The sequence below is a fragment of the Anolis carolinensis genome, chromosome 6 (genome assembly GCF_035594765.1).
Source record: "Anolis carolinensis isolate JA03-04 chromosome 6, rAnoCar3.1.pri, whole genome shotgun sequence".
NCBI classification, from domain to species: domain Eukaryota; kingdom Metazoa; phylum Chordata; class Lepidosauria; order Squamata; family Dactyloidae; genus Anolis; species Anolis carolinensis.
The window spans coordinates 7338844-7360206 of NC_085846.1; the positions used below are offsets into that span (position 1 = coordinate 7338844).

General features: G+C 44.0%; 1 protein-coding gene across 2 annotated transcripts in view; it reads left to right on the plus strand.

Moving 5' to 3' along the window:
- Positions 1-21154, plus strand: part of tgm1 (transglutaminase 1) — a 51796-nt gene extending 30642 nt beyond the window's left edge. For both annotated transcript variants that reach the window (XM_062957270.1, XM_062957271.1), the window contains exons 4-15: positions 4962-5213; positions 6972-7090; positions 8026-8133; positions 11497-11671; positions 12144-12282; positions 12459-12562; positions 13559-13647; positions 13806-13959; positions 16344-16625; positions 16922-17082; positions 17962-18098; positions 19086-21154. In XM_062957270.1, the coding sequence (XP_062813340.1) occupies positions 4962-5213; positions 6972-7090; positions 8026-8133; positions 11497-11671; positions 12144-12282; positions 12459-12562; positions 13559-13647; positions 13806-13959; positions 16344-16625; positions 16922-17082; positions 17962-18098; positions 19086-19419 (2054 nt within the window). In that variant the 3' untranslated portion in view covers positions 19420-21154. The remainder of the gene's footprint in view (positions 1-4961; positions 5214-6971; positions 7091-8025; positions 8134-11496; positions 11672-12143; positions 12283-12458; positions 12563-13558; positions 13648-13805; positions 13960-16343; positions 16626-16921; positions 17083-17961; positions 18099-19085) is intronic.
- The last annotated feature ends 209 nt before the right edge of the window (positions 21155-21363 follow it).

Here is a 21363-nt window from a genome sequence, read left to right on the forward strand (position 1 = left end):
AGTAACGTGATGGCAAATGTTGCTTTCAGGATTGAAATGAGACATCTCCCCAATTTGTGGGAGGGGAAATTGTGGGAGGAGCCAAGATACGCTCGTTAGGGAAAGTTAGGGAAAGTTTATTATTCCACATCTCCACACTGTACAGTCCTGGGAGTTATAGTTTCCAAAGGTCCATGCACTTCTCTGGGTGCATTTACACTATGGAATGAATGCTCTTGGACCCCACTTTAAATACCATAGCTCCATACTATGCGTTCCTGGGAGTTATAGTTTCCCAAGGTCCATACTCTTCTCTGGGTGCATCTGCACTGGAGAATAAATGCAGTAGGGACCCATTTTAAATGCTGCTGCTGCTGTTGTTGTTGTTATGCCATGTCTTCATGCTGTGCATTCCTGGGAGTCATAGTTTTCCAAGGTCCATACACTTCTCCTGGTGCATTTACAATATGGAATGAATGTCATTGCACCCCACTTTAAGTGCAATGGCTCAATGCGATGAAGTCCTCCTGGGAGTTATAGTTTCCCAAGGTCCATACCCCTATCCGGGTGCATGTACACTGTGGAATGAATGCAGTTGGACCTTACTTTAAATACCATAACTCCATACTATGCAGTCCTGCGAGTTATAGTTTCCCAAGGTCCATATCCTTCACTTGGTGCATTTATCCTATGAACTGAATGCTCTTGGGCCCCACTTTAAATACCATTGCTCCATATTGTGCGTTCCTGGGAGTTATAGTTTCCCAAGGCCATCTGTCGGGTGTGCTTAGAATGCGATTTTCCTGCTTCTTGGCAAGGGGTTGTTCCCAAGGCCCATACCCTTCTCTGGGTGCACCTACACTGTGGAATGAATGCAGTTGGACCTTACTTTAAACAGACCCTGACAAGGAAAGAAATGGCATCACCGAGGTGGAGATGGGGAGGGAACAAATACCATACTTGACACCTTGTGCCGGCCAGACCCTACGGTGTAGGAGGGAAGCGCAAAGCGTTGTCATGGAGGCGCAGACCGCACCCCGCAGGGAAACAGGTTGGGCTCCTTCCTGCCCTGACCTGCTGCTCCTCAAAAACAGCAGGCTATTGGGAAGGAGAACAATTCAAAATATTCTCTGGAAACTGATGCTGAAGGGTCTTTGAACTTGCCCCTGACCTTCTGGTGTGTCTCTAGCTGCATCTGCACTGGAGAACTAATGCAGTTTGACATTACATTAACTGCCATTGCTCAATGCTGTGGAATCCTTTGAGTTGTAGTTTAGTAGGACACCAGCACTATTTGCAAGGAAAAGCTAAAGATTTTGGAAAGCCACAGCTCCCAGGTTTCTGTAGCATTGAGCCATGGCAGATAAGTGGTGTCAAACTACTAATTCCACACTGTAGATCAGGCATGGGTAAATTTCAGCCCTCCAGATTTTTTGGACTGCAATTCCCACAGTTCCTAACAGCCTCAGGCTCTTTTCTTTTCCCTTTCAGCCGCTTGAGCTGTTTGGCCATTTTTAGAAAAACCAATCTGTTTTAAAGTCTGGCTGCAATGAAAAGACTCAAAAGCCGCAATTTTGGGTTGAATGCATGTAAAACTGCCTAAACCCAGGTCATCATAGTAACATATTTGGCCCTTTGCCCACCGACCCTCCCGTTCCCAGCCTTTCCTTCCTCTCTTCTCAAGCAAGATGAGATTAAAAAACAATAAAACGGGTTCACTTCTGCCCTGTTTCAGGTCTGGCTTGATAAAGCCTTCCATTCCTGAAATGTGGTCTATCAACAAACAAGGAAAAGGTCAGCCAGAGAATCTGCCCAACCTTTGGCTTCTTTTGATGGGAAACCAGGAAAAGGGATGTTGGAGAGAGAAAGGGGACGAGAGAGGATTTGCATCCTCTGGTTTTGAGATTTTTATTCCCTTTGCTTGTTCACTGTGCAAAAACGTTTTTTAGGGTTTCTGAGCATAAACAGAGTGCTCTTCTTCCAGATTCCAAGAGATGCTTAAACACTAAAAGAAACACAGAATAGACTTAGAAAATACTGAGCTTCCCCTTAATACCAAGATTTTGCTTTTGAGCAGAAATCAGATTACATTGACCAACACACATGTTGAACCTGCTTCTATGTATGTTTGACCTGCTGCTTCCAAAAATGCCATCAGTTTTCCCCTACCGGCTCTTATTTTTGGGATACAGAACATATGCCATCTGCCAGTCTTCATCTGCTTGCCCATAGAAAACCATGATAAGAAACTAGAGCTGATGTGATCTATCGAATGTAATTTTCTGAATCGACACCCCAAATAATCCAGGAACAGGCATAAAAGCCGACAGATAGATAGATAGATAGATAGATAGATAGATAGATAGATAGATAGATAGATAGGCTTTTATGCCTGTTACTGGGTTATATATATTCAACAATATATATATTGTTAGATAGTCAGCAATCAATATCTACAGATTCGACATCCACAGCTTGGAAATATTTTTTCAAAAGCAAGTCTTGGTTTTGCCATTTTATATAAGGGATGTCAGATAGATAGATAGATAGATAGATAGATAGATAGATAGATAGATAGATAGATAGATAGATAGATAGATTGTTGGGCTGTGTTATAGTCAGCAATCAGTATCTACAGATTCTAGATCCACAGCTTGAAAATATTTTTCCCAAAAGCAAGTCTTGGTTTTGACATTTTATATATGGGACGTCATTTTATTCTGCCATTGTATATAATGGGACTTGAGCATTCACAGATTTTGGTATCCATTGGGGGTCCTGAAACCAAACTGAAGCAGATACTGACAGTTTACATGGAGTGAAGAAAGTAGGTACACTTTACTCTGGGATCATTTGGTTCTAATCTCAGAGACTGGAGATTCAGGACAGGAAAAGATAGGATTTGCTTCATTACAATAGGTTGCCAGTCCAGGATGAGATTTTCAAGCCAAAACCTGAGATCCACATAATGTTTGATTTTAAGCATTGTCTGCAACTCATAATGCCCCTATTTGGAAATTCAGACAGAAATCCTAAGTGTTCCCAGATGAGGGAATTGTTCTTTTAGGTACGGATAACAGGAACCATTTATGGTAATCTAGCTGACTTGCTTCTCATTAAAAGTAGATGCAGAGCAGAGTGGAGGGTGAGTCCTGGCACCTCTGGAAAGGAAGGAGGGAGCCAGCTAAATAAATAAATGTAAACAATGACTGGAAAATCTTTGCAAATAGCAGTACCAAATCAATTCATCCTTCTAAACTCTAACAATCTGTTGCTCTCTCGTTTGAGCTGGAGATTTGCACTCGGCCCTTTCTTCCTGCCTGGAGGTGATCCCCCACCCAAAAAAGAATCTGGAGAATTTGTACCTTCATCTCCCACCCAGGGACTTATGATTGGCAGGGGTCTTGTTTTGCCACATTTCTATGGGAAACAAAGCTGCACCTGCAGCATTTCTGCCCAAAACAGAAGAGGGGGTTCAGAATAGCAGCAATCCTTTGACGCTTGACTCTGTCTCTTTGATCCTAAATAGCCAAGAGATGTCTCAGTGGGGAAGGAATGATCACTTTTGTTTTATGCATCATTTTTCCAAATTCTGGCAACTGGGCGTCCGCTTCATCCTTCATTGAGCCGAGGGATGGATGGAAGTGGCATTTAGGGAGGAGACAACAAACAAGCAAGCATTTGAATGGAATGAGGACGTGGAGAGAGTGGCTGGATTGAGATGTCAAGAGCCGAGCCAGAAAGGAAGGCTTGCCCACAGTGGGGATCCGCCGGAGAATGAAAGGGCCAAGGCGCTCAGAGGGCTGTGTGCCGAGCCCAGGGGAGAGGCACATTCCTCTTGGCAGGCAAATGGAGCCGGGAGTTGAAATCGGAGAAGGCAGTTCAACAAGGAGGCAAGGAGTTGGGTCAGCAGGGCATGGAAGTCAGCCCAGAAAGATGCCAGGCCTGCCAGCTGGAGTGAGATGTTTGGACTTACTCACAGAGAGCCTTCCATCATCAAAGCAAAATATGATGGACTGATGTGATCCCAAAGGATGGGGTCACCTGACTGCTATCTAGCCTAGGCCTGGGCAAACTTTGGCCCTCCTCCAGGTGTTTTGGACTTTAACTCCCACAATTCCTAACAGCCGGTAGGGAGCTGAGGTCCAAAACACCTGTAGGGTCGAACTTTACCCATGCCTGGGCTAGATGCCAGCCAAGTGACCCCATCCTTTGGGATCAGGTCAGTTCATCACAATTGTCCATCCTTTGCCTATAGCAGGTCCCCAACTAATTGAGAAACCATGCAGGTAGCCAGTCAGGGTCTAAAAATGCAACTAAACTGGGGTTTGGGAAGGTAACCAATCATGGTTTCAGAAGGTAACCAATCAGGGGCTTTTCTGGTACCAAGTCAGGGTTTAAGAAGGTAACTCAATCAGGAGTTAAGCTGGTTACCAGAGTTCAAGCAAGTAGTAGCCAATCAAGGTTTTGAGCAATTCCTAAGTCAATTCCAATGTTCTGTCATGAGCAAAGCTTGGTACTCTTTCATACTATTCAAATTTGTAGTCAATATCTAATTAATGTCAGGCTTTCTTCAGAGACTGGTGGAATGGGAAGCAGCTAGGACAATGCAACCACCTCACTCATTACCCGTTTCTGCCATTCATCCCCATGATCCATCTGTGTAGTTTCTGAGAAATCAGTGATTCCAGGTTTTAACTGGTTTGTAAATTTTCAGTTCTACATGCTTTACCCATCCACTCATGATTTTTTTTAATTGCAGCATTTTAATTCCTTTTCTCTGTTCAGCTGTTAAAATGCTGATTCATATTTTAGTTTTAAGGGATACTGGGAACTTCTGTCTCTGTTTTGTTCTTCATGGCACCTGTACCTAATTCAGACACAAGGTCACACACGGATGCATTTCTATCTGCATTATGAGGAATGTGGAAGGAGTTCGCTCCTGTCTCTGCCGGCCTCTTAACGCCTTGTTTCCTTGGCAGGTCCCAACCCACAGGTCGCCAAGAAGACCCACATTTTGGTGCCCCTGGGGAGCCCTCTCTCAGACTTGAGCTGGTCAGCGGAGTTGAGAGACACCGGCACCAACACTATGACCATCCGGGTCAACACCTCGCCCGAAGCGGTGATTGGGAAGTACCAGTTCAGCGTCAAGACGCGGAGCAAAGCGGGCGAGTACCAGGCGCCGTTTGATCCTCGCTATGAGATCTACATCCTCTTCAACCCCTGGTGCCCTGGTGAGTATCCCAATAGGAAAGTGATATCACTAGTTGCTACTGTATCAGTGGGATGCTTTATCAGCTCCAGGTTTTAGTCTGAACTTTAGGTCAAGCTCTATGACCCAGAAATGCACTTCGCTAGGCATTTGTTGTGATTGTTAGTCAAATTCTGGTCAGAGGGATGGGTCCTCACCTGCCCCATGGCACAAAGTACAGTACCTTCTATGGGGAAAAATGTCAACATTGCTTTCTTTGAAACGAAAGGCCATGTTTTCCCTGGAAAGGACAAGGAGGTGAGGCTGGGTGTCTTCTTTGTCCCATGCTTCCAATCTCAGCTTCCTTCCTGACCTCCGACGGAGGAAACATGCAGAACATCAGGAGTGTTTGGGTGGGAAAGGAAACCTTTTATCTTGGGTGGATTAGCGATGGAATTAAAAGCACAAACGAAAAAAAATCTCTTGGCCGAGAAGCAAGGTTGAAAAGGCAAACAAGCAGACCAGGGAGAACAAATGCTGTACATTCAGTTATTTTTCTGTTCATTTATTTGCTCAATTTGAACCTCATCAAAGAATTCCAGGTGACCAAGGCTGAATTTCCACTGGTAAATAGTACAGCTTGAACTGTGTTATATGGTCAGTGTAGATAGAACTAATAGAACAGTTAGAACTAATAGAACAGTTAGTAGATAGAACAGTTATAGGTGCAGTTCGGTCTGCATTATATGAATCTATGTTGTCCATTGAAGGCATACAACAAGAACAACACAAGAACAACTATTGCGTCTACACCAGGTGTGGCCAACTTGGGTCCTCTGGGTGTTTTGGACTTCAACTCCCACAATTCCTAACAGCCAGTAGGCTGTTAGGAATTGTGGGAGTTGAAGTCCAAAACACCCAGAGGACCCAAGTTGGCCCATGCCTGCATTAGACCTATAAATATAGTTGACTTATACCTAGATCTTTATTCTAGTCCCATGGGTTTTGATATCTCTGCTTCATTCAATACATAATTCCAGAGAAACAAAAGGGTGCTAAGGAGGTTGGACATATCATTGGGGGCCCAATGGAGGGGTCTATATTGGGGACAAGGATAAGTAAGAGTTCCCAGAAATAAATCAGATCATACCCGGAAGAAACAGGAAAAGACCCAGAAGCTCTTGCGCAAACCCATTGTGTGTCCTAGGCATGGGCAAACCTGGGCCCTTCAGGTGTTTTGGACTTCAACTCCCACCATTCCTAACAGCCTACCGGCTGTTAGGAATGGTGGGAGTTGAAGTCCAAAACACCTGAAGGGCCCAGGTTTGCCCATGCCTGCCTAGGAGGAATAGGGAAAGATACGGAGACATGGGGAGGTATATTTGTGGCTTCCAAGCCAGTAGTGCAGTTTGGATCCACTCCGGGTTCTAGTGCAAACCTCAAGTGTCTTCTCCAAGGTGATCAGATAGGTAGGCTGTTAGGAATTGTGGGAGCTGAAGTCCAAAACACCTGGAGGGACCAAGTTGGTCCATGCCTGATCTACGCTGTAGAACAAATGCTTTTTGATGCCTCTTTAACTGCTATGGGTCAATGCTATGGAATCAGTTGTTCTTGCGTTGTTCTTGTTGTGTGCCTTCAAGCCATTTCCGATCTGTGGCTATCCAAAGGAGACCCTATCAAACAAATAGTAGATTAAAGTATTCCTTAATAGTGTAGGAGAATTAGAGGCATCTCTATTGCTGAATGTCTAGAATAGTTAAGAAACATCCTAAAGCTCTGTTCTTTTCTCTCTTGCTCTTAGATGATCCTGTTTACCTGGACAAGACCAGTTCGCTAGATGAATATGTACTGAACGAATCTGGAAGGATCTACTATGGGACAGAAACTCAGATCGGGGAACGAACGTGGAATTACGCCCAGGTAGGTATCTTTGTAATCTTTGGGGCAGAAACAAAGAATCAAAGGGTTGTTGTATGTCTTTCGGGCTGGGTGGCCATGTTCCAGAAGTATTCTCTCCTGACGTTTCGCCCACATCTATGGCAGGCATCCTCAGAGGTTTTGAGGTATGAAAAAACTAAGCAAGGAAAGAAAGGAAAGAATCAAAGGCTTGGAGATGAAAGGAAACGAGATGTTTTTCCAATGGAATTCACTAACTCGCTTCCTTCGAAGTGAAACAGCAATTGAATCTGTCTTCAATGCAGTTTCGTCAGCTTAGGGTGCATCTACACTATCCAATTCATGCAATTAAATTAATGCCATGACTCAAGCCTATAAAATTTTGGGAGCTGTAGCTTTCCAAGGCCTTTTGCCGTCTCTACCAAAGAGTGCTGGTGCCTCGTCAAACTACAACTCCCAGGATTTCATAGCATTGAGTCATTGCTTTTAGAGTGGGGTCAAACTGCATTAATTTGACAGTGTAGATCAAGCATGGGCAAACTTTGGCCCTCCAGGTGTTTTGGACTTCAACTCCCACCATTCCTAACAGCCTACCGGCTGTTAGGAATGGTGGGAGTTGAAGTCCAAAACACCCGGAGGGCCCAAGTTGGCCCAGGCCTGGTTTAGATGCACCCACAGGCTTTCTTTGAAAGTCCGGAACTTTGAGTACTGGGTTACATAAAGCCATGGAAACCCCATACTCCAACATTTTGCAGGTGGAAACCAGAACGAGCAACATAGATGTGTGGTCAAAATGACAAAAATTACCAATGAGAAATGGCACACAATCTCGGAGTAGTTTGCTTTTGCCTAAACTTACTGGGAAGGGCATCTCTTAACCTAAAAACGAGGCCAGTCCTGCATCAAGGTGTAAAATCTCTTATTTGGATCCTAAATTATATATTCTTTCCTGCTTATAGTTTGACCACGGTATATTAGATGCCTGTCTCTTCATGCTGGACCAGCGTGGGATGCCTCATGCCAGTCGCGGAGACCCCATCATGGTCTCCCGCGTTGTCTCTGCCATGGTGAGTTACAGCTCTGGGACCACGTTCTCTTACTGTGTTTTTTCCCGATCTTGCACCATTCCCTTTTGGTCAACACGCCAGCCTTGCGAGGTAGGCTTATCCAAGGGAATACCTGCCTTGAGTACTGAAAAAGATTTCAAACACAAGTCACTTCCAGTCCTGCCATGGAATCTACATTGTCATTGCCATCTAGAGACACCATTGTTGTTTTTAATTAACTACCTTGTCCATGCTTTCCCAGAAATAAGGTCGATCGAGGTCATCGGGACGTATCCCCAAGGGATTATGCACCAGATGATGGCCTTAAGTCCTTTACATATTTGAGAAGAATATACATTAGCCAATATCATCTAACTAACTAACACATACAGATCTTGAAAGGAAACCCGGACTTGTACAACTGGCTCATCCTGCTGGGCTGTTTCCCCATTTGGTTGGGAGTTCCAGAGATGGAAGAGATCCATATAGGAATACTTAATCAGCCTTGGCGTAGTGTGTTTTCAGCCTGTCAATTCCTGTATTGAGAAAGACAACATCCATCCCCCATTGGCTTCCTATTCATTCCCTGTTTGCGTTCCTTTCTTTGGTCCTTGATTGGCTTCCTCCCCCATCTAATCCTATTGCCCTACCTCTCGTTTCCATATTTAAATGGCACTGTATGGCTTCAGTGTCATCACAGCTTGTATTCTGGAAATGAATCATTACTACTGTATATATCCGGCATGGGCAAACTTTGGCCTTCCAGATGTTTTAGGCTTAAAGTCCCAAAGTTTGGCCATGTCTGATATAGACGCGTGTATAAGTCGACGGTAGATTCAGGGGACAATGTTGTCGTTTTTGGGTTGACTTTTTGACTAACATATCTAGGCTTATACATGGCTACATAGTGACAGTTTCCCATCGCGGCTGTTCTTCTCTCCAAAACTAACAAATGAATTTCAACAGAGAGAAATACTATGAATAAAAATGAAATGCAGAGTTATAGGACGGGTGACACCTGGCTTGAGAACAATCCATGTCAAAGGGAACTAGAAGACTCGGTAGACCACAAACTGAACATGAGTCAACAGTGTGATGCGACGGCTAAAAATGTTGGAGATAGAAACCTTCTTCAAGCCTCCTCTATTTAATGTTTTGTCTGCCTTTATAATGTGTCGGTTTATTTCCTGAAGTGTATGTCTTCTTTGGTTTGCAGCTTTCTTAGCTCTATGTACTTGACGCAGTGGGGGGGGGGCTGCAAACCATGTAACTGGTTCAGTGACTGTTTAGAATGCAGTTTAAAAGGATGACAGTTGAGGAATGACAGTTGAGGCTTGAGTCTGAGTACAGAAGTCAATGTTAGGAGTTAGAAGACAGTTGAGGCTTGAGTCTGTTTGAGTACAGAAGTCAATGTTAGGAGTTAGAAGACAGTTGAGGCTTGAGTCTGTTTGAGTACAGAAGCCAGTGTTAGGAATTAGAAGACAGTTGAGGCTTGAGTCTGTTTGAGTACAGAAGCCAGTGTTAGGAATTAGAAGACAGTTGAGGCTTGAGTCCCTTGGAAGCAGACGGTTATGAAAGAGAGCTGTACAGAGCAATATAGTTTTGAAGAGACTGTTAAAGACTATAAGTTAAAGATACAAACTGAAACGTTTTAAAGTTTAACCTGACAAGAAATGTACTTGTGTATTTAAATACATGAAGTTGTGAGTAAAACAAACATGTTATGTTAAAGAAGTCTGCTTGAATCTTTGTCTGCTGAAATCATTGAATAGAAACAAGATATTTATGTGCCCAATAATCTTCCGTTATCCAATAAACTGAAGGAACATCTCTGAAACTCTACTACTCAATAGGTTATTATCCTAATAGATCATAATCCCCATTAGATTGTGGTCCTAACAGGTCATAATCCAGTAGTCCAATAAAAAGCCAATGCGATTCTAGGCTGCATCAATAGGAGTATAGTATTGAGATTAAGGGAAGTCATTGTCTCACTCTATTCCGCTTTGGTCAGACCTCACCTGGAATAACCCTGTGTCTAGTTGTGGACCCCACAATTCAAGAAGAATATAAACAAATTGGAATGTGTCTAGAGAAGGGTGATCAAAATTGTCAATGGTTTGGAAGCCAAGTCCTACGAGGAACGGCTCAGAGAGCTGGGGATGTTTAGCTTGGAGAAAGGAAGGCTGAGAGTGGAAACATAGCCATGTTTCAATACTTAAAAGGATGTCACATTGAGGAAGGAACACAATGGAGGAATTTGCAGGGGAAAAGATTCCACCTAAACATTAGGAAAAACTTCCTGACAGTAAGAGCTGTTCAACAGTAGAATGTACTGCATCAGAGTCTGGTGGAGTCTGCTTCTCTGAAGGTTTTTAATCAGAGGCTGGATGACCATCTCTTGGGAGTGTTTTGATTGTATTTTCCTTCATCCTGGATGTCCATTGCAGTCTCTGTCAGAAATATTAAAAATTAACTAAGTATTTTTGATTACAAAAATGTGAGTCAAGAACTAAAAGGGTTAAATAAGCTAGCGTCACCCTGAGGAGAGTGAGTATTCCGAAGCCTGTTAGAGTTAGTGGGCCAAAGCTAGTGTCGTCCTGAGAAATATGAGAAAGCCTCAGTGTGTGAAGGCCTTGTGTGAGAAGCTTTGGTGAGAGAAGCCCCAGGTTGAAGGCCTCAAGTGTGAAGCTTCAGTGTGAAGGCTGCTGTGTATAAACTGTGTGAGGAGGTCTCAGTGTGAGGAGGCCTGGTGTGAGAAAGCTTCAGTTAGAGAAGGCCTCGTGTGAGAAGCTTTGGTGAGAGAAGCCCCAGGTTGAAGGCCTCGAGTGTGAAGCTCCAGTGTGAAGGCTGCTGTGTATAAACTGTGTGAGGAGGCCTCAGTGTGAGGAGGCCTGGTGTGAGAAAGCTTCAGTTAGAGAAGGCCTCGTGTGAGAAGCTTTGGTGAGAGAAGCCCCAGGTTGAAGGCCTCAAGTGTGAAACTCCAGTGTGAAGGCTGCTGTGTGTAGAGCTACTGTGTGAAACTCCTGTTTAAGTTTGATGTGAGAGGAGGCTCTGTGAGAGTGAAGCTGTTTATCTGCATGAGAAAGAAGCCCAGCGTGGAAGCAAAGAAGGAAGGATAAAGAACTTTATTTGGAAATAGTTCAACCATATTATTTTGCTACAAAGAAAAGCTTCCTAAGGAAGATCTAAAATTGGTCTGTGTGTTTTTGTTCTTTTTATCACTTTTTGGCTGCTGGTGCTGGGTCACGCTGCTGCGAATAAGTTATACTGCTATATGTTTATGGGGAGAGTCATTTGTTAATAAGACCATTCACCCAACAGTCTCTTCTGTGTTTCAGTGATTCTATTATTCTGACTGATTTTCTCCCTCTCCTATTTTAGGTGAACTCTTTGGACGACAATGGGGTGCTGGTCGGGAACTGGAATGGAGATTACTCCCGGGGCACCAACCCTTCGGCCTGGGTGGGCAGCCGAGACATCCTCCTCAAGTATCTCAAGACCGGCTACCCTGTCCTCTACGGGCAGTGTTGGGTCTTTGCTGGCGTTGTGACCACAGGTAGTTACCATTCGGAGAAGTGGGATGGAGAGGACTATTATGGAGAAAAGTGAACAGAAGGACTAAAGCAGGTATGGGCAAACATGGGACCTCCAGGTGTTTTGTACTTCAACTCCCACCATTCCTAACAGCCTCAGGCCCCTTCCTTTTCCCTCTCAGCCGCTTAAGCGGCTGAGAGGAAAAAGGAAAGGGCCTGAGGCTGTTAGGAATGGTGGGAGCTGAAGTCCAAAACACCTGGAGGACCCAAGTCTGCCCATGCCTATTGTAGAAGTTTCCTTTGCAACAAAACTTGAATTATATTAGTATAAAGACAACTGATTATCTGTCCAGACTTTCCTGGTTAGATGCATATTGTTGCCCTTGTCCAAGTAGAAGAAGCCAGATGTATATTTCCTAAATGTATATGCAATATTTTATGAGATGCTGCAACAGAGAGTGCCTTTTGGTTGAGTTTATCCTGCTTTCCCCCCAGTGCTGCGGTGCTTGGGCATTGCCACGCGGACAGTCACCAACTACAATTCGGCCCATGACACGGACGTCAGCCTCACCATGGACATCTACTTTGACGAGAACATGAAGCCCCTGGAGCACCTCAATGCGGACTCTGTCTGGTAAGGAAATCCAACTATTGGCCCTTACTAGATGGGAATTTGATACAACAGCAGCCATGTACGTTCCATTGATTCACTACTACACAATAGTACCTTTGTAGCACTAAGCGATCAAGTTCAGATTTGAGAGGGCTGCCATCTAACCCCAAATCCATGCTTTCCTTGTCCTGATGCAGGAATTTCCACGTTTGGAACGACTGCTGGATGAAGCGGCCTGATCTTCCTTCGGGATTTGATGGCTGGCAAGTGGTGGACGCCACTCCCCAAGAATCTAGTAGTGGTAAGTCAAAGGGCGATTCCTCTTCAAAACTAAGGACAGCAATGGTGACCTACAAACATAAGATTTCATAGTTCTATCAGGCCAGATACTGGATCTCTAGCCACTATGGCAACTACCATATTAACCAGTGGCTCTCAGCCTTTGTTTATCCAGTTGTTTGGGGAGTTCGATTCCCAGAAGCTTCATCTGACAAGGCCAATGGTCAAGGATTCTGGAGATGAAGTTCAAAGCATCTGGAGACCTTTGGTTGAGAACCATGGTTGGGTTTATTACTAGTTCACTAGCACTCCTAGTGGCAGAGGCTGGTATTGCAGTAAGACTCAATAAGATCCCATTAGACCAGGCATGGGCCAACTTGGGCCCTCCAGGTGTTTTGGACTTCAACTCCCACAATTCCTAACAGCCTACCAGCTGTTAGGAATTGTGAAACTGAAGTCCAAAACACCCGGAGGGCCCAAGTTGGCCCATGCCTGCATTAGACCCTATAAATATAGTTGGCTTATACCTAGATCTTCATTCTGGTCCCACCAAATCCATCCTTACCCACAATCAGAGTTGGTAGAAGTTATCTAGGGAAATCTGAGAGTTACAACCTCAAAAACTTCCCTATAATTTTGGATCCTACCTCCCATTAGTCCCATTTGGGAATGACTTTTCTGGGTTTCATTCTTCATGGGTTTGATTAAAAATATTGCCTTTAGGACTTCCAATACGACTGCATGGTCAGCTTCCTCCAGCAATGGTAGGCATGTAATGCAATTTTCCAAAAATTGAAGCTAAGATGCCTTTTTTCTCCTCTATTTATTTATTTACAACATTTCTACCCTGCCTTTCTCACCCAAGGGGACTCTACCACAAAAGTAACCCTTTGTCCAAAATTGCACTGAGGTTGAAATAGCTTTTTCATCCATCATGCAACAAGGAGTGCCTTGCATTACCACCTATATCTATATCTATATATATATATATATATATTTCCTTCCTTCTCCCCTCCAGGTATCTTCTGTTGTGGACCCTGCTCTGTTGAGGCCATCAAAAACGGGTTGGTCTACATGAAATACGATGCCTCCTTCTGTTTTGCTGAGGTACGTCTGCATGGATTTTATATTTGTTAATATTACAATTAAGTCCTCTGTGGTGGTTGACCATAGAATTGCTCTGGAGGACCTGCAAATGCCTAGAGAAGTGTTCTCTTTAGGAATGTCTATATCTGCCCTATATCTCTGATGGTTTGTCTCCCCAGGTGAACAGCGACAAGGTCTACTGGCAGCGCCAGTCAGATGGGAGTTTCAAGATCGTCTACGTGGAGGAGAAAGCCATCGGCCACTTGATCAGCACCAAATCGGTGGGCTCCAACCAGCGTCAGGACATCACTGCCATCTACAAACACCCAGAAGGTATGCTATTGAGTAGAGAAATATAAAAGGGTGTGTGTAGTTGCATACACCTTGAGCTCCCAGCCTTTTTTCCACCCTAAGATGGAATGTATCCGTTCTGTTCCGTTATTTTTTCAGGGTTGTGCCATTCGTATCATCAGACTTTATTGCACGAGGTTGTTTTCATACTACAATAACTCTGTCTGTAAACATGTTATTGAATGGATCTCTTTTTTTGTGCATCTTCAGAACAATTTCAGGATGATGATGATGATGATGATGATGATGATGATGATGATGATGATGATAAACAACTTTATTTCTATTCTGCTCTATCTCCCCAAAGGGATCCAGGGCAGATTCCAACTAACAGCATACATTCAATGCCTTCATAAAACTGATAAATATTGGCATAAAATCCCAACATAATAATAACACTTTATTTATATTCTGCTCTATCTTCCCGAGGGGACTCAGAATGGATTACAACATACACAGATAGGCAAACATTCAATGCCTTTAATACAGTGGGATAACAATGACCTACAAATATACAGAACAAAGGTGAAAGCTTCCCCTTTCATCTCCAGCCTTCTGGAGTCAGTGCTCAACTCTGGCCATGGGGAGGTGCTCTTCTTCCATTTCCAAGCTGAGGAAATGTTGCTGGCATGGCTGCGTAGGTGCCTTTATTACCTTCCCGACAAAGCGGTACCTATTGATCTACTCACGTGTGCATGTTTTCGAACTGCTAGGTTGGCAGGATATAGGGCTAACAGTGGGAGCTTACCCAGACCCACAGCTTCAAACTGCTGACTTTTACATCAGCAGATTCAACAGTGCAACACAAGAATGTCATCATGCCACAACCCCCAAGGGAAGGCACTTTGATGTAATAATAATAATAATAATAAAACTTTATTTATACCCCGCCACCATCTCCCCAATGGGGACTCGGGGCGGCTTACATGGGGCCATGCCCAGGATGTAGTAGCCATAAGGGTCATAATGTTGAAAAGAAACATGAGAGGCATCTAGCCCAACCCCGTGGGATCTGGAGCTACTGCTCAAGCATCTCTGACTTTATAACTTTGGTTCTGATCTGTTCTGAATTCTTAGTTTGGAAACAATGGTTTGTAATGTAGCACAGGAGGGTGAAAACTGAGTTCAAATTGCAAAAGAAGAGAGAAAAGGGAAACATCTTTCCCTTCCTAGTAGGCTCAGGCAAAACAGGTAAAACAGTTTTCATCTCTGAAATGTGGGAGGGTTTGCTAGACCAGAAGAAAAGATCTTGTTCCTTCTTCCATAGTTTTTCAGGTGTCTAACGTTGGTTGCCATGTCTCAAGACTAAACTCCTTCAACCATTTCGCGTTGGTCTTGATTTCCATAACATTTGCCGTCTTGGTGCTCTTCCTTAGAACACTTGGTCAATATCCTTTTTAAAAAAATAAATAAATAGTATTTATTGATTTTACAAATCGGTAAAAGTAGCATCTCGGGTAGGGAGCGAAAATAAGAATGAAGGATGATTGAGAAGATAAAAAACAAGATCACAGATAAGATAAAGAATAGGAGAAAGAAGAAAAGAGTAGAAAGAGAGAGAGAAGAAGAAGAAAAGAGAAAAAAGGAAAATAATAATAATAGAATAATAGAATAATAGAAAAAAGGAGAAAAAAATACACATATAGGTTTTAAAAGTGACTTCTCAGCAGTTTCTTCAGGGTGGTTCGCCTCTTCTTTTTTCCATTCCTAAACTTCTTTTAATTTTATTCTCCTTCTTTTTTTAGCTTTTTCTTTCTGTTAGAGTTATCTTTCCTTCTCTCATTTTCTATCCTTTCTTCTGCTTTTTTCTTCTATTTTTCTTTTCTTTTCTTCTCAGTCCATTCTTCCATCACTTTATTCCAATTTGTCTGTTTAATTGGTATTCCTTTATTTTTTGCTAGTAAGAAAGTCAGTCTATCCATGTTTCTTATATCAAACACCTTTATCATCCAAACGTCTTCCTCTGGGATCTCTTCCTCTTTCCATAATTTGGTGTAACAGATCCTTGCCACTGTTGTTAATAAGAACAGTATTTTATCTTTATTGCTTTCTAATTTTATGGCATGTATCCCTAACAAGAATACTTCTGCTTTAAATGGTATTTTAGTTTCTAATATTTTTTCTAATTTTTCTTGCATCTTTTTCCAATATTTTTGGGCCTTTTTGCACGTCCACCACATGTGGAAATACGATCCCTCTTTCTTACCACATTTCCAACAGTTTGTATTTGCGTTCTTATAAGATTTCCCTAATTTCTTGGGGGTCAATGTCCTTATTGAATCTCGTTCACCCATGTCACTTTTGAGACCTTTCCTGGGACTGCAAGCAAGACAGTCCCTCTTTAAACCTTCTGCTCTTCCCACCAGGCAGCCCAGAAGAGCGCAAAGCGGTAGAAACTGCCGCCAAGCACGGCACCAAGGCCCACATCTACGCCGAAAAGGAATTGGGACAGGATATCTCGGTGACCGTGGACACCGACGAGGCCTACACCGGCCAGGACGTCTCCTTGCGGGTCACCCTGAAGAACCGAAGCTCCATGCCGCGCAACGTCTCGCTCAACCTCTTTGTGGCCGTCATGTACTACACGGGTGTCACGGGCAAGCGCTTCAAGGAGGAACGTCGGCAAGTCCAGGTGCCGGCAGGTGGAAGTAAGGCTTTACTAATACCTCTTGGTGGGGTTGCCAGGTCAGGAGCATCTCAAGCCTTGAGATGCCAGCTTAGGAACCTAAGACTTGGGCTGGATCTACACCAGGCATGGGTCAGCTTCGGCCCTCCAGGTGTTTTGGACTTCAGCTCTGTTATGTGTCTTCACCAACCATGCCAGTGGTTGTAGATGTCCTCTTGCAACAGGCCTTGTGTAGCATATGAAGGAAGAAAATATGAATATTGTTGCTCAGTCTGGTGCATTTTTGTATTCACCCCATCCTGCCTTTCCTCCTTCCAGATCAGGATGTCCCGATGGTGATCTCTTACCCAGAGTACAAGAAACACCTGGTAGACCAAGGAGCCATGAAGCTGAGCATCTCTGGAAAAGTGGCCGAGACTGGACAGGTCATCGCCAAAGAGCATACCTTCCGCCTCCGCACACCGGACCTCACCCTCACGGTACGACACAAATTTAGGATTTTATTTTATTTATTTACAGTATTTATATTCCGCCCTTCTCACCGCGAAGGGGACTCAAGGCGGATCACATTGTACACATATAAGGCAAACATTCAATGCCATATAACATAGAACAGAGACAGACGCAGAGGCAATTTAAACCTTCTCCAGCTTCCAGCTTCCTGAGGGTATGCTTGATTCCGGCCACTGGGGGAGCAGCTGCTTCATCATCTCCTGCGACGGCACTTCCTCATTCCAACGGCAGCTGGATGATTTTGTGGTGTTGTAAATTAGCCTCCCCACATATAAGTGGTACCTAAATTTCCTACTTGATAGATGAAACTATTTTTCGGGTTGCAAAGGTCAGCAACGAGCAGGGGCAATATTTTATTTTTAATTGTTGGGTGCTCACCCTGACACGGGCTGGCCTCGAACGCATAACCTCTTGGTCAGAGTGATTTATTGCAGCTGGCTGCTAACCAGTCTGCACCACAGCCCTGCCCCAGGATTTGAGACCTGGCTGATGAGGTGGTGGTATTTGGGGAGACACTGAAGCTGTAAAAATAGTGAACCAGATCCTATCAGTTCAATATGTTAGCGCAGGCATGGGCAAACTTGGTCCCTCCAAGTGTTTTGGACCAACTCCCACAATTCCTAAGAACCTACCAGCTGTTAGGAATTGTGGGAGTTGACGTTGCGACACACAGTGTGGAAAGCTCTGCCTTATATATACCATATTTTCACCACACAGTACAAGCCCATATCCACAGGAGAAATAACTATGGATATGTTGGAAGTCATGTTTCTATGTGAGGGTCTTTCTCTGTATGAATCATGGTATTTCTCACTTCTTTTCTCTCCGGCTTCCTCCCTCTCCAGCTGCTGGGCCCAGCAATCATTGGATGTGAGACCCAAGTCCAGATTGTCTTCAAGAACCCGTTGGGCGTGACGCTCACCAATGCCATCTTCCACATGGAGGGGTCGGGGCTTTCCACCCCCAACACAATGACCGTGGGGTGAGTGATCCTCTTTGAAATGCTATCACAATGCTCAACTGTAGTCCTTCTTTCCTTAAGTCTACCTAATTCCCATCGTGACCATCGAAACTTAGGTAAAACATTCAACTACCAACACAGAACATACAACATAGCCATACTAAAAACATCAGCATATGTATATATATAAAAATGTACTGTGCATAATTAGGACTGAGTTAACAACAAAAGCACTGGACTAAATAACACCAAATTTGGCCACAAAATTAATCATTTTCCAAGGAGTGACCATCAAGAAAGAAATAAATAAAAAGAAAACACCATGCCCATATGTAGAAAGCGGCCAGGCTTTTAAGCTGCAAGACTATTCAGTGCAATTCAAGCTGTCCAAATAAGGATTCCCCTAGGTATAACACAGCCAGGCATTGAAGCTGCAAGGCTATTCAGTTCAATTCAACCAGACCAACAAATTATTAACCTTGGTAGAAAGCGGCCAGGCGATACTACTCTGTACTATTGAAGCTACCCAACCAAAAATTCCCCTAGGTAGCAGGTAGCCAGGCTTTGAAGTAGTGAGGCTATTCATTGCAATTCTAGCAGCCCGAAAAACCATTCCCCTAAAACGCAAGTTCCCAGGCTTCCAAGCCGCAACCCTATTCCGTTGCATTCCAGCTCACCAAACAAGGATTCCCATAAGAAGAAAACGGCCAGGCTTTGAGGCAGCAAGACTATTCACTGATATTCCACCTGGCCAACAAAGGATTCCCATACGCCACAGCAATGCGTGGCCGGGCACAGCTAGTTACTGTTAAAAACAATAAACCAAGCAAGTTTAAAATTCAGTTCCAGTACTACTCCAGTACTATTGGACCTCTAGGATGGCCTCTCACTATATGTATCTGCCTGGGGCTTGAGATATGGCTGAAGGGGCTTCTTCTATGTCCCATCAGTAAGGTCAATAAGTTTAGATTCTACCTGTATCTTCATACTTTGCGCTCCGTCTTTCAGGAATATCGGACCCCACCAGACAGTGACGCTGCGACAGACCTTCACCCCGCTCCGCGCCGGCCAGCGCCAACTGGTTGCCAGTCTGGACAGCCCACAGCTCTCCCAGGTCCACGGGGTGCTGACCGTCAATGTCACGCAGGGCCCTCCGCCCGGACCGTCAGCCTCCCCGGCATCCAACCGAGGTTCTCCCGCCCGACGCCGGGGCTCTCCAGCCGTGTCCAGAGCCTCACCCGCTCCAACTAGGGCTTCCCCTGCTCCGGCCCGGGGCTCTCCTGCCAATAACCGCGGGTCACCAGCCGCTCGGAGAACCGGACGGACAGGGCGACCGGTCTGAGCCCCATCTTAGTGATCATGTACTGTGCAATTAACATGATGCCATCAATAAGGGGAGGTTAGGGGGAAATGGAGGGGGCAGTAAAAGAGGGCTGTGTGGGGAAGATGCCGACGCAGCAGTAGAGACGAGGGTCCCAAAAATACACTCCGTCCATTCATTCCACCGGCGTGGTCACTCCATCTGTTCTCTGCTGTCTTCCATGATCTTGGCTCTTCTCACCTCATATTTTTCCTGTATTTTATCTATTATTATCTAACAATACCAGAGACATTGACCCACAATGATAGCAACAGGAGCAAGAAACTTTATAGTTATATTGACTCAAATCTCTTGAGTGACTGCCCATTCGTCACTCCAACTATTCTCTGCCTTCTTCCATGATTTCTCTGCTTCACTCATTTTTTCTACAATGGTTTCCCACAATAGATGTTTTATCTGCTATGGTCTACATTTTACATGCTATGATCTCTCGGCACCTTTTTCTGTATCCAGCTGTTCCATCCGTCCCTCTTTGGCCGCCTTATCTGTCCGCACACAAATCACGCTACTTGCCACTCCTTCGTTCTCAATGCCCTCTGCACCATTTCCCCACATTGACAGGATTTTGCATCTTCTGTATCTTCACTGCCAAGAGTTATATCCCTTTGGTTGCCAATGACTCCATAGTTCAATGCTATTTGCTTCACTGTGATGTTTTGTTTTTGACTCTGAGCCTCATTTGAACATATTTTTTGCCTCTACTGATGGTGAATGAAATTCAGAAATCTCCTAGGAAAAAGGTCTTGTTTACCTTTTTAAAGTCTTTAAAACTTTTTTCCTTGGGGGTGTCTACACTGTAGGACTATTGCGGTTCGAAAGCACTAATTGCCATGACTCAATTACTATGGGATCCTGGGACTTTCTTTTCTTTGGAAAAGAAAGCCAAAGATTTTGTAAAACTCCAATTTTTATGATTCCACCGCTTTGAGCCATGGGAGTTAAAGTGGTATCAAACTGCATTAATTCTCCAGTGTAGATGCGCCTGTTCTCTCCAAGGGCCCTTTCACACTACCCACTTATATCACTATGATTCCACTTTAATTAATGTGGATGCATCTTATAGAATTCTGGGAGATGTTCAGAGTTCTCGTGCCAACGCAAACTACAAATCCCAGTATTCCATAGCATGTACCCATAGGAATTAAAGTGGAACCATAGTGCTGTAATTGGCCAGTATGAACAGGTCAACAGGCTTGAAATTTTTTTGCCACTTTGATCACCAAGGACGCTGGACTTATTCTTGTTATTATTTGCCACTTTCTTTTCTCCTCCCTTGGCATGTAATTTGGCAAAATTAATATTGTGTAAAGGTGTATTTCAGGGAATTGTCCTGAAACAAAAAATGTTGTTAAAGTGGGGGAGGAAACTGCTTAAGGAAGACTAATACCACTGCAAAGATAGGAAAAAAATATTTTTTTACATATTGTTTTACAATGCTGAAAATGCACCACACACTTCTTTGACTAGCACTGAAACTGAATTGATTGATTATTATTTTTAAATGGACCAAATTGAGCCAAAAAGCGGTGTGGGAGGCATCCTCGTCACCAGCCAAAAGGGAACAGCAAGAGAACAGGCTGCTTTTGAAACAAATGTGGAACATGAACGAAGCCAAATAACTCCTGTGATTTTGTTTTTGTTTTTCCGCACTAATGAAAGTATTTATTTGAAAATAAAATTGTTTTTAACTCAAAAACACTTACTCCGGGAAGTTTATTTTGCTCACAAAATGGAAACAGAATCACCTCTCGAGCCAGAATAGGCAAACTTGGGCCCTCCAGGTGTTTTGGACTCCCAACTCCCACAATTCCTAACAGCCTACCGGCTGTTAGGAATTGTGGGAGTTGAAGTCCAAAACACCTGGAGGGCCCAAGTTTGCCAGTGCCTGCCATAGCGGAAACTACA